Here is a 13,053-nt window from a genome sequence, read left to right on the forward strand (position 1 = left end):
GCGGCCAATTCAATTGTTTGGACATGATTTAGAAAGAAACACACCTGTCTATATAAGGTCCCACAGTTGACAGTTTATGTCAGAGCAGAAACTATACCATGAAGTCCAAGGAACTGTCTGTAGATCTCTGAGATATAATTGTGATGAGGCATATATCTGGGGAATGGTATGAAACAATTGCTAGAGTGTTCAAAGTTTCCAAGAGGACAGTGGTCTCCATCATTGGGAAATTGAAAAAATATGGAACTACCTAGTCTCTGCCTAGAGCTGGCCGTCTGACCAAACTGAGCACCTGGCAAGAAAGACCTTGGTCAGAGAGGTGACCAAGAACCCAGAGTTCCTTGGCTGAGATGGGAGAACCTGCCAGAAGGACAACAGTCTCTACAGCAATTCAACAATCTAGGCTTTATGGGAGAGTGGCCAGACAGAAGCCACTGCTGAGAAAAAGGCAACATGACAGCACGCCTGGAGTTTTCAGAAAGGCACGTGAAAGTCTCTGAGTGCATAAGGCAAAATATTCTGTGGTCTGATGAGACAAAAATTGAACTCTTTGGCCAGTATGAAAATGTATGCACTCACTAACTGTAAGTCGCTCTGGATAAGAGCGTCTGCTAAATGATTAAAATGTAAAAAAATGAACACCATCCCGACGTGAAGCATGGTGGTGGCAGCGTCATGCTATGGGGATGCTTTTCAGCGGCAGGGATTGGGAGACTGGTAAGGATAGAAAGAACAATTGAGCCAAATACAGGAAAATACTTGATGAAACCTGCTTCAGAGTGCAAACGACCTTAGACTGGGATGAAGATTTACGTTCCAACAGGACAATGACCCCAAGCATACAGCCAAAGCAATGCTGAAATGGCTTCAGAACAAGAATGTGAAAGTCCTTGAGTGGCCCAGCCAAAGCCCAGACTTGAATCCCATTGAACATTTGTGGAAAGACTTGAAGATTGCTGTTCACTGCTACTCCCCATCTAGCTTAGAACTTGAGAAAATCTGCAAGGAAGAATGGGAGAAAATCCCCAAATCCAGATGTGCAAAGCTGATGTAGACATACCCAAGACAACTCGGCGCTTCTATAGAGTATTTGCTCGGGTGTGAATACTTATGTAAATGAAATATTACTGTATATCATTTTCAATAAATTAGCAAAAATGTATAAAAACATGTTTTCACTTTGTCATAAGATAACTAGGTGGGGCTTACATTTGTCCTATTTCACACATGTACAAGTTTGTATTTTGCAAATCCCACTCCCCCTGAGACACCCTCGGAGAGCCATTATTGACAGAAACCCTGGAGCAATAAGGGTTAAGTGCCTTGCTCAAGGGCACATTGACAGATTTTTTGGTTCAGGGATTGGAACCAGCCACATTTCAGTTACTGGCCCAACACTCCTAACCACTTGGCTACCTGCCACCAGAGTTCATTATGGGATGTTGTGTGAGAAATCCATTTTGAATTCAGGCTGTAACATAAAATGAAAATGTGGAATAAGTCTTCTTCTTTCTGAAGGCACTGTAAATGTTTCCCGGTCACAAACTTTAGGACTATGAACAACCTGAGTGGAAACGATGCGTTGACTGTAATGACCTCTTGTTTGCCCCTCACGCAGTTCCTCCCACAGAGTTGCTCCGGCCAGAGTATCTTCGAAAACCTGCGAGACGCCTCAGAGAAGACCTCCAACTGCCGCTTGCTCCACTCCTGCCCGGAGGTCCACTCCTGGCACTCCCGGAACTCCAAGCACAACAACAGCTCTACCCAGACGGACATGTTCTGCCCTGAAATTGGCTCCAGTGGTGGAGAGAGACACAACCATCACAACAAAGACAGGAGTCAGAGTGACATTGTAGACAACAACAGTAGAGATGGCTCCCTCTGCCATTACAACAAGCCATTCTCCAGTAGCTCCATGTACTCCCGCTCTCTGTCCCACAGGGGGAGCTGTCTGCAGCACAGCCCAGTTAGTTCAGCGCCCCTGGGGTCCCCAGAGCCCCACCAGGACTACTGCTACAAGAGAGGGGAGTCACACAGCAGACGACCTCTCACTTTCACCCCTGTGGCCTCCGACTGTATTACCCTGCAGGTTTGTCTTGGAAGGATGGAGGGAGGGGGAGGAATGGATGGATGGTTGGAAGGGTGGATTGATGTGGAGGTAAGGGGAAGAATGGATGGAGGGATGGATTGACTTCCATGGCTTACTTTGTAGTTTTTAGCAATCTCTACCTACATTCCCCAGCCCTCTTGGACTGCATGTAAAGTTTAATATTTAATAGCTCCAGAACGTTATTGTTTGTAATGTGTGTTGTAATGTTGTTATGTGTAAGACTGTAACATTTCCATTTCCACCCCGGGGTTCTATTCTATTCAGAGCACGCTGCTGGACAGAGACAGAGACAGAGGAGGAGGAGAGGAAGGACACACCACTACTCCAGAGAGCGAGAAGCCGAGCGGAGGCACCTGGCCTAAAGTCATGGTGGGTGCGTCCATCCCCGAGTGTGCCCAGCTCTCCATCTATAAGAAGCCCAAGCAGAGGAAGTCCATCTTCGACGCGGAGACCTTCAAACGGCCCGAGGCGCCCTCCAAACTGGACTACCTCTCCCTGTCCCAGCTACCAAAACACTCCCTGCAGGACTCTCAGTCTGAGGTGGGGCCGGGGCCAGGGGTGGGGATAGGGCAGACCCCTCCCACCCTGCCTCAGAGGAGCGATTCGTTCAGGTTCAAACACCGCCATCAGACCAGCTCTGCCTCGGACTCCACCATCACCACAGGGACAGGCACCCCTCCAACCACCCCGGGCCAGGCACAAGGTGGCCTACCCCTGGTGGGCAAACAACAGGAGGGGGGGGGGCTGGAGGGTCGAGACAGAGCGAAAGACAGAGATTGGGACAGAGATGGGGAAAGAGACAGAGAGAGGGACCGAGACAGAGAAAGTCGAGATCGAGACAGAGACAGGGACAGTGAGAAGCAACATTACTACATAGACCCTCCTGGAGAGGGGAAGCAGCCAATTATCAGCTCCAGGAAGTCATGTGATGAGGATGTAGGCAGGCAGAGGGGGGAGGAGCTGGACAGGGACAGGAGAAGGTACCGGCCCAAATCAGCCCCTGCGTTACGCCGGAACATGACCCCTCTACACATCCACATCCCTATCCAGGTAATGAACATCCCTGAATGATTGATTGGTTGATTTATTGATTGGTTGTTTGGTTGATTAAGTAATTGAGCCCTGTGGCTGTGCTTTGCCAAACTTTCCAAGTTTCCTTTTGATACGATGTTGATATTCTTATTGATTCGCTATTACACTCAACAAATATTCACTATACAATAAACTCCTTTGTTTTCCACACACTGCATTTAGTGTCAGTGTGTGTTACTAGAGCTGATAGTTCCTATCTGTCTTTACTGTAGGTCCAGAATGTCTCTAAGGACGAGGCGTCTCCAGAGCCGGTGGACTTGGTGCGTTTCTGTCCCACGCGTTCCCATCGTTACAGCATGCCTTTGGTACCACCAGGATACAGCAGCACAATGGCTGCACGTAAGTCTCCTGTTACAACTATCTGAACAAGTAATTGTATATTAGATTATCTCTGTACGGCCATTAAATATGTTTTTTCTAATATTATTTTGTCCACTCACTGAACTGTGTTTCAGTACAGGTGTGATATTGCACCTGATCGCTTTCATTTCCTGTTTTCTTAACTCTTACTTGCCCTGATTTCACAGATAGCGGCTATTTTGAATTGTGAATATTGTGATCATGTGTCTTTTTTACCTTATTGCATGGTAAAACGTAGAAGAGCGTCTGCTAAATGACTAAAATGTAAATGTCGCTGTTTTTGGTCATCCAGATCCCGGACACAGAGGTCTAGCCCCATGTCCTGCTGTCACCGCTGTGATGAGGAACCCAGTCTATACCGCCTGGAGTCATGATGTTCACACTAACAACAACTGTCCTCCTGCACCCACCTCAGGCAACCACTCACACTCTCACCCCAGGTAGATACCCCTCCTCAATTCCAAGCCAATTCCAGGTATCCCAGGTCTGAATCAGTCCCTGATTCAAAGGCAGTAATTAAAACCGGAACTTCATGTCAACAATGTTCTTAATGATCTAGATCTTACAATATGCACTGCTCAAAAAAATAAAGGGAACACTTAAACAACACAATGTAATTCCAAGTCAATCACACTTCTGTGAAATCAAACTGTCCACTTAGGAAGCAACACTGATTGACAATACATTTCACATGCTGTTGTGCAAATGGAATAGACAACAGGTGGAAATTATAGGCAATTAGCAAGACACCCCCAATAAAGGACTGGTTTTGCAGGTGGTGACCACAGACCACTTCTCAGTTCCTATGCTTCCTGGCTGATGTTTTGGTCACTTTTGAATGCTGGCGGTGCTTTCACTCTAGTGGTAGCATAAGACGGAGTCTACAACCCATACAAGTGGCTCAGGTAGTGCAGCTCATCCAGGATGGCACATCAATGCGAGCTGTGGCAAGAAGGTTTGCTGTGTCTATCAGCGTAGTGTCCAGAGCATGGAGGCGCTACCAGGAGACAGGCCAGTACATCAGGAGACGTGGAGGAGGCCGTAGGAGGGCAACAACCCAGCAGCAGGACTGCTACCTCCGCCTTTGTGCAAGGAGGAGCAGGAGGAGCACTGCCAGAGCCCTGCAAAATGACCTCCAGCAGGCCACAAATGTGCATGTGTCTGCTCAAACGGTCAGAAACAGACTCCATGAGGGTGGCATGAGGGCACGACGTCCACAGGTGGGGGTTGTGCTTACAGCCCAACACCGTGCAGGATGTTTGGCATTTGCCAGAGAACACCAAGATTGGCAAATTCGCCACTGGCGCCCTGTGCTCTTCACAGATGAAAGCAGGTTCACACTGAGCACATGTGACAGACGTGACAGAGTCTGGAGATGCCGTGGAGAACGTTCTGCTGCCTGCAACATCCTCCAGCATGACCGGTTTGGCGGTGGGTCAGTCATGGTGTGGGGTGGCATTTCTTTGGGGGGCCGCACAGCCCTCCATGTGCTCGCCAGAGGTAGCCTGACTGCCATTAGGTACCGAGATGAGATCCTCAGACCCCTTGTGAGACCATATGCTGGTGCGGTTGGCCCTGGGTTCCTCCTAATGCAAGACAATGCTAGACCTCATGTGGCTGGAGTGTGTCAGCAGTTCCTGCAAGAGGAAGGCATTGATGCTATGGACCGCCCATTACCCAGACCTGAATCCAATTGAGCACATCTGGGACATCATGTCTCGCTCCATCCACCAACGCCACGTTGCACCACAGACTGTCCAGGAGTTGGCGGATGCTTTAGTCCAGGTCTGGGAGGAGATCCCTCAGGAGACCATCCGCCACCTCATCAGGAGCATGCCCAGGCGTTGTAGGGAGGTCATACAGGCACGTGGAGGCCACACACACTACTGAGCCTCATTTTGACTTGTTTTAAGGACATTACATCAAAGTTGGATCAGCCTGTAGTGTGGTTTTCCACTTTAATTTTGAGGGTGACTCCAAATCCATACCTCCATGGGTTGATACATTTGATTTCCATTGATACTTTTTGTGTGATTTTGTTGTCAGCACATTCAACTATGTAAAGAAAAAAGTATTTAATAAGATTATTTCATTCATTCAGATCTAGGATGTGTTATTTTAGTTTTACCTTTATTTTTTTGAGCAGTGTAGCTAAACATAGATATGTAATAATTGGCTGCATTAATCTGATGACTCTGTTCTTCTCCTAAAGTCCCCAGCACCAAGGTCGTCTGAGCCTGGACTTGAGCCAAAAGCGATCTGGTGACTTAACGTCAGATTCATCGTCCCATAGCCAGGCACCACACAGCACCAACTCCCTGCCCTCCAGTGCCAGACTGGGTCAGTGAATGAACAAATTAATGAATGCATGCGTGAATGAACAAACAAATTAATGAATAAATACAAACTTTATTGAGCCGAAGATAATTTGATTTTTACACCATGAGCACAGGAATCATTTACACTTTAGCAGACGCTCTTATCCAGAGCGACTTATAGTAGTGAGTGGATATATTTTTGTACTTTCTTTCCTGTACTGGTCCCCCATGGGAATCGAACCCACAACCCTGGCGTTGGAGCACCATGCTCTTCCAACTGAGCCACACGGGATCATACATGTAGTCCTTTTACTATCGTGTCTCCCGAGTGCTAGCTGTGCCAGTAGAGATCCTGGTTCGAATACAGGCTCTATCGTAGCCGGCCGCGACCGGGAGACCCATGGGGCGGCGCACAATTGGCCCAGCGTCGTCCAGGGTAGGGGAGGGAATGGCCGGCAGGGATGTAGCTCAGTTGGTAGAGCATGGCGTTTGCAACGCCAGGGTTGTGGGTTCGATTCCCACGGGGGGCTAAGATAAGAGCATCTGCTAAATGACTAAAATTTATATTAGTATGGTATGGTCTTGGCATGAATGATATTAACATGTAAGATTTTCCATTTTCTTACCCCTCTAAGATGGAGGTTGTTAGTACTGTTAGTCTGTATGTTACTACTGGTAACTCACCTCTTATCTGTTTATGATCTTGACAGGTTCCTCTGGTAATTTACAGTTCCGGGCAGAGCGTATTAAAATCCCCCCTACTCGATACCCACGCTCTGTTGCAGGGTCTGATAGAGGTAGGTTGTTTCTCTCCTGCTGCTACAAGGCTCCATATTTGCAGTCCTCTGAGAGTCAGTGTATGAGCTTATTGAGTTATGTATGTATATATTGAATAGTGTTTCATGAATGTATTTGAAGGGATTGAATTATTTTTATGAGCCCATCAATTATGTGGTAACAAAAGTAGCAGTTCTTTACCTATAGGCATGGGATGACAACACAGTAGTAACCTATGTGATGACAACACAGTAATAACCTATGGGATGACAACACCGTAATAACCTATGGGATGACAACACAGTAGTAACCTATGGGATGACAACACAGTAGTAACCTATGGGATGACAACACAGTAGTAACCTATGGGATGACAACACAGTAGTAACCTATAGGATGACAACACAGTAGTAACCTATGGGATGACAACACAGTAGTAACCTATGGGATGACAACACAGTAGTAACCTATGGGATGACAACACAGTAATAACCTATGGGATGACAACACCGTAATAACCTATGGGATGACAACACAGTAGTAACCTATGGGATGACAACACAGTAGTAACCTATGGGATGACAACACAGTAGTAACCTATGGGATGACAACACAGTAGTAACCTATGGGATGACAACACAGTAGTAACCTATGGGATGACAACACAGTAGTAACCTATGGGATGACAACACAGTAGTAACCTATGGGATGACAACACAGTAGTAACCTATGGGATGACAACACAGTAGTAACCAATGGGATGACAACACATTAATAACCAATGGGATGACAACACATTAATAACCTATGGGATGACAACACATTAATAACCTATGGGATGACAACACATGAATAACCTATGGGATGACAACACATGAATAACCTATGGGATGACAACACATGAATAACCTATGGGATGACAACACATGAATAACCTATGGGATGACAACACATTAATAACCTATGGGATGACAACACATTAATAACCTATGGGATGACAACACATTAATAACCTATGGGATGACAACACAGTAGTAACTTTGTTTCTCCTCCCTCTCCTTTCTTCCACCATGTCACCCTCCTCTCACCGTCACCCCACCAGGGTCGTTGTCCCACTCAGAGTGCAGCTCCCTGTCCCACTCCACTCCTCCCATGTCCCCCGTCAACCTAGAGACAACATCCTTCGCCAGCAGCCAATCACAGAGCTCTATCTCCACCAGCGCCAGCCAGCCCAGGATATCAGTCAGCCCTGCTCTAATAGGGGACCGACGGAATGACAGGTACAAACACGCATGCACGCACGCATACACAGCGTGAAAACACACACACACACATAGACACACATGCACGCACGCACACATCCACACACGCACACACACATGCACACAGCCACAAATGTGCGCGCATGCACATGGGCACACACACAATCAGCACACTAGAGTCCTACATGGGTCAGTTTTTTGGAGCCACACCCGCCCCGTGCCTGCCACATCCATTCCGAGCCCCATCCAATACCCCACATCAGGACACATTATTCTCTGCAACCCGACCCACCCGCATAGAATAGTTCCGAGAGCTGATCTGTGACTCACAAAATAATATCAATTTATTTAATTGTTTTTATGACTCCAGAGTAGTATGATTTTATTCCCCTTCCCTGCATTAATTCATTTGTCTGCATGTCTATTCAACATTTGGATAAAAGGAAACCATGCCATGAATTAAGAACAATATCTTATTTTCTTCACAATGCGATGCGGCACATTGACAACTCAAATCGCCTTCTAATTAGCCTTCTTACCTAATGAAAGCATATAGCCGACATAACAAAACAATACCTCTACATTCAATATTGTTTAGATAATCAAATAGTTTAATTGAAACTTAAATGAACAATTCCCAGAATTGAATATAGCCTACAAAAATAAATGTATTTAGTTGGCTATACTCAAACTTTCACCAGCTGCACCGGTTTAAACTTTATATAGCGTATGTATGGTCTAAATGAACAAATTGATAATTAACTAAATTATTGTAAACAAATACCTTCTGGACACTTTTTGCAGGCTGTATAAGCCATCCATCTACTGGGTTGTTGTCCTTGTCCACAGTGACCAGGGATTTCACTCGCCAGCACTTTTTTCCACGATGGTGTATTCCCTTTCTTTTTATTTCTCTGGTTACGTTAGCCATTTTCGCGTGAGCTAGGCTAGCTAGGGAAAGTCAACTTGGCAATGTATTGTCATGTGGGGTGGGGGGACGGAACATAGCTCTGCACGTGGACCAATTAGAATGTTTCAGCATCACACAAAGAGACAGTCCCTGCTCCACACCTACTGCCTCCCTGCTCCACACTCTCTCACTGCCTGGCTGGTAGCCTACTGCCTCCCTGCTCCACACTCTCTCACTGCCTGGCTGGTAGCCTACTGTCTCCCTGCTCCACACTCTCTCACTGCGTGGCTGGTAGCCTACTGTCTCCCTGCTCCACATTATCTCACTGCCTGGCTGGTAGCCTACTGCCTCCCTGCTCCACACTCTCTCACTGCGTGGCTGGTAGCCTACTGCCTCCCTGCTCCCCATCTCTCACTGCCTGGCTGGTAGCCTACTGCCTCCCTGCTCCACACTCTCTCACTGCCTGGCTGGTAGCCTACTGTCTCCCTGCTCCACACTCTCTCACTGCCTGGCTGGTAGCCTACTGCCTCCCTGCTCCACACTCTCTCACTGCCTGGCTGGTAGCCTACTGTCTCCCTGCTCCACACTCTCTCACTGCGTGGCTGGTAGCCTACTGCCTCCCTGCTCCACACTCTCTCACTGCCTGGCTGGTAGCCTACTGTCTCCCTGCTCCACACTCTCTCACTGCCTGGCTGGTAGCCTACTGTCTCCCTGCTCCACACTCTCTCACTGCGTGGCTGGTAGCCTACTGCCTCCCTGCTCCACACTCTCTCACTGCCTGGCTGGTAGCCTACTGCCTCCCTGCTCCACACTCTCTCACTGCGTGGCTGGTAGCCTACTGCCTCCCTGCTCCACACTCTCTCACTGCCTGGCTGGTAGCCTACTGTCTCCCTGCTCCACACTCTCTCACTGCGTGGCTGGTAGCCTACTGCCTCCCTGCTCCACACTCTCTCACTGCGTGGCTGGTAGCCTACTGCCTCCCTGCTCCACACTCTCTCACTGCGTGGCTGGTAGCCTACTGCCAACTGCTCCACACTCTCTCACTGCGTGGCTGGTAGCCTACTGTCTCCCTGCTCCACACTCTCTCACTGCCTGGCTGGTAGCCTACTGCCTCCCTGCTCCACATTCTCTCACTGCGTGGCTGGTAGCCTACTGCCTCCCTGCTCCACACTCTCTCACTGCGTGGCTGGTAGCCTACTGCCTCCCTGCTCCACACTCTCTCACTGCCTGGCTGGCAGCCTACTGCCTCCCTGCTCCACACTCTCTCACTGCCTGGCTGGTAGCCTACTGTCTCCCTGCTCCACACTCTCTCACTGCCTGGCTGGTAGCCTACTGCCTCCCTGCTCCACACTCTCTCACTGCGTGGCTGGTAGCCTACTGCCTCCCTGCTCCACACTCTCTCACTGCCTGGCTGGTAGCCTACTGCCTCCCTGCTCCACACTCTCTCACTGCGTGGCTGGTAGCCTACTGCCTCCCTGCTCCACATTCTCTCACTGCGTGGCTGGTAGCCTACTGCCTCCCTGCTCCACCCTCTCTCACTGCCTGGCTGGTAGCCTACTGCCTCCCTGCTCCACACTCTCTCACTGCGTGGCTGGTAGCCTACTGCCTCCCTGCTCCACATTCTCTCACTGCGTGGCTGGTAGCCTACTGCCTCCCTGCTCCACCCTCTCTCACTGCCTGGCTGGTAGCCTACTGCCTCCCTGCTCCACACTCTCTCACTGCGTGGCTGGTAGCCTACTGCCTCCCTGCTCCACATTCTCTCACTGCGTGGCTGGTAGCCTACTGCCTCCCTGCTCCACCCTCTCTCACTGCCTGGCTGGTAGCCTACTGCCTCCCTGCTCCACACTCTCTCACTGCCTGGCTGGTAGCCTACTGCCTCCCTGCTCCACACTCTCTCACTGCCTGGCTGGTAGCCTACTGCCTCCCTGCTCCACACTCTCTCACTGCGTGGCTGGTAGCCTACTGCCTCCCTGCTCCACACTCTCTCACTGCGTGGCTGGTAGCCTACTGCCTCCCTGCTCCACACTCTCTCACTGCCTGGCTGGTAGCCTACTGCCTCCCTGCTCCACACTCTCTCACTGCGTGGCTGGTAGCCTACTGCACCCTGCTCCACACTCTCTCACTGCCTGGCTGGTAGCCTACTGCCTCCCTGCTCCACACTCTCTCACTGCCTGGCTGGTAGCCTACTGCCTCCCTGCTCCACACTCTCTCTCTGCGTGGCTGGTAGCCTACTGCCTCCCTGCTCCACACTCTCTCACTGCCTGGCTGGTAGCCTACTGCCTCCCTGCTCCACACTCTCTCACTGCGTGGCTGGTAGCCTACTGCCTCCCTGCTCCACATTCTCTCACTGCGTGGCTGGTAGCCTACTGCCTCCCTGCTCCACACTCTCTCACTGCCTGGCTGGTAGCCTACTGCCTCCCTGCTCCACACTCTCTCACTGCGTGGCTGGTAGCCTACTGCCTCCCTGCTCCACACTCTCTCACTGCGTGGCTGGTAGCCTACTGCCTCCCTGCTCCACACTCTCTCACTGCGTGGCTGGTAGCCTACTGCCTCCCTGCTCCACACTCTCTCACTGCCTGGCTGGTAGCCTACTGCCTCCCTGCTCCACACTCTCTCACTGCCTGGCTGGTAGCCTACTGCCTCCCTGCTCCACACTCTCTCTCTGCGTGGCTGGTAGCCTACTGCCTCCCTGCTCCTCACTCTCTCACTGCCTGGCTGGTAGCCTACTGCCTCCCTGCTCCACACTCTCTCACTGCGTGGCTGGTAGCCTACTGCCTCCCTGCTCCACATTCTCTCACTGCGTGGCTGGTAGCCTACTGCCTCCCTGCTCCACACTCTCTCACTGCCTGGCTGGTAGCCTACTGCCTCCCTGCTCCACACTCTCTCACTGCGTGGCTGGTAGCCTACTGCCTCCCTGCTCCACACTCTCTCACTGCGTGGCTGGTAGCCTACTGCCTCCCTGCTCCACACTCTCTCACTGCGTGGCTGGTAGCCTACTGCCTCCCTGCTCCACACTCTCTCACTGCCTGGCTGGTAGCCTACTGCCTCCCTGCTCCACACTCTCTCACTGCGTGGCTGGTAGCCTACTGCCTCCCTGCTCCACATTCTCTCACTGCGTGGCTGGTAGCCTACTGCCTCCCTGCTCCACACTCTCTCACTGCCTGGCTGGTAGCCTACTGCCTCCCTGCTCCACACTCTCTCACTGCGTGGCTGGTAGCCTACTGCCTCCCTGCTCCACACTCTCTCACTGCCTGGCTGGTAGCCTACTGCCTCCCTGCTCCACACTCTCTCACTGCCTGGCTGGTAGCCTACTGCCTCCCTGCTCCACACTCTCTCACTGCCTGGCTGGTAGCCTACTGCCTCCCTGCTCCACACTCTCACTGCCTGGCTGGTAGCCTACTGCCTCCCTGCTCCACACTCTCACTGCCTGGCTGGTAGCCTACTGCCTCCCTGCTCCACACTCTCTCACTGCCTGGCTGGTAGCCTACTGTCTACCTCACCGCTCACAGAACGGAATTCGCAACACAATGCAACACAAGTTCCTGGGTTTGTAAAACATTTTATTTATTAAAGACCCACAATAGGATTGTTCTGAACCGCGAGCCGACCCACGGGTTGAAATAATGTTTTCACTCCACCCACCAGCTGATTTTTTTTGTTGGTCACACAAACGCATGCTTTGAGGTACCATCCCCATCACTTTGACTAGTTATCTGTTGCCTCATCAGTCAATGGAACATGTTGATGTATATATCCCACCTGTCTCTCTTCTGTCTGTCTTTCTGTCTCTCGTCTGTCTGTCTGTCTGTGAGTTGATGCTGATCTAGTGTTAGTGATGCAGTAAAACATCACTGTCTGGAAGCTGTGTCCCACGTCGTTTGTGATCTTCTATCACTTTATCTGTAATCTGTCTTTCCTTCCCAATTGTCTATCTGCAGCTCTCTCTGAATATTGCCTGCCTGCCTGACATACTCTCCTTCTCTTCGCTCTCTTTCTTGCTTCCCCCCTTTGCCTCTTCACTCTTTTTCCGTCTTCCCCTCTCTTTCTTATCTTTCCTTCTCCTCCCCCACTTTCACTTTCTTCCCTCTCCTTCCTATCCCATCTCTCTTCCCTCTCATTCCTATCCCATCTCTCTTCCCTCTCCTTCCTATCCCATCTCTCTTCCCTCTCCTTCCTATCCCATCTCTCTTCCCTCTCCTTCCTATCCCATCTCTCTTCCCTCTC

General features: G+C 50.3%; 1 protein-coding gene across 2 annotated transcripts in view; it reads left to right on the forward strand.

Moving 5' to 3' along the window:
* Nucleotides 1–13,053, forward strand: part of LOC311107615 (disks large homolog 5-like) — a 104,562-nt gene that overhangs the window by 75,580 nt on the left and 15,929 nt on the right. For both annotated transcript variants that reach the window (XM_084150136.1, XM_084150137.1), the window contains exons 19-25: nucleotides 1,619–2,089; nucleotides 2,375–3,160; nucleotides 3,415–3,541; nucleotides 3,855–4,002; nucleotides 5,775–5,902; nucleotides 6,591–6,677; nucleotides 7,760–7,937. In XM_084150136.1, the coding sequence (XP_084006262.1) occupies nucleotides 1,619–2,089; nucleotides 2,375–3,160; nucleotides 3,415–3,541; nucleotides 3,855–4,002; nucleotides 5,775–5,902; nucleotides 6,591–6,677; nucleotides 7,760–7,937 (1,925 nt within the window). The remainder of the gene's footprint in view (nucleotides 1–1,618; nucleotides 2,090–2,374; nucleotides 3,161–3,414; nucleotides 3,542–3,854; nucleotides 4,003–5,774; nucleotides 5,903–6,590; nucleotides 6,678–7,759; nucleotides 7,938–13,053) is intronic.

This window comes from Coregonus lavaretus (assembly GCF_964263955.1).
Source record: "Coregonus lavaretus genome assembly, chromosome: 1".
NCBI classification, from domain to species: Eukaryota; Metazoa; Chordata; class Actinopteri; order Salmoniformes; family Salmonidae; genus Coregonus; species Coregonus lavaretus.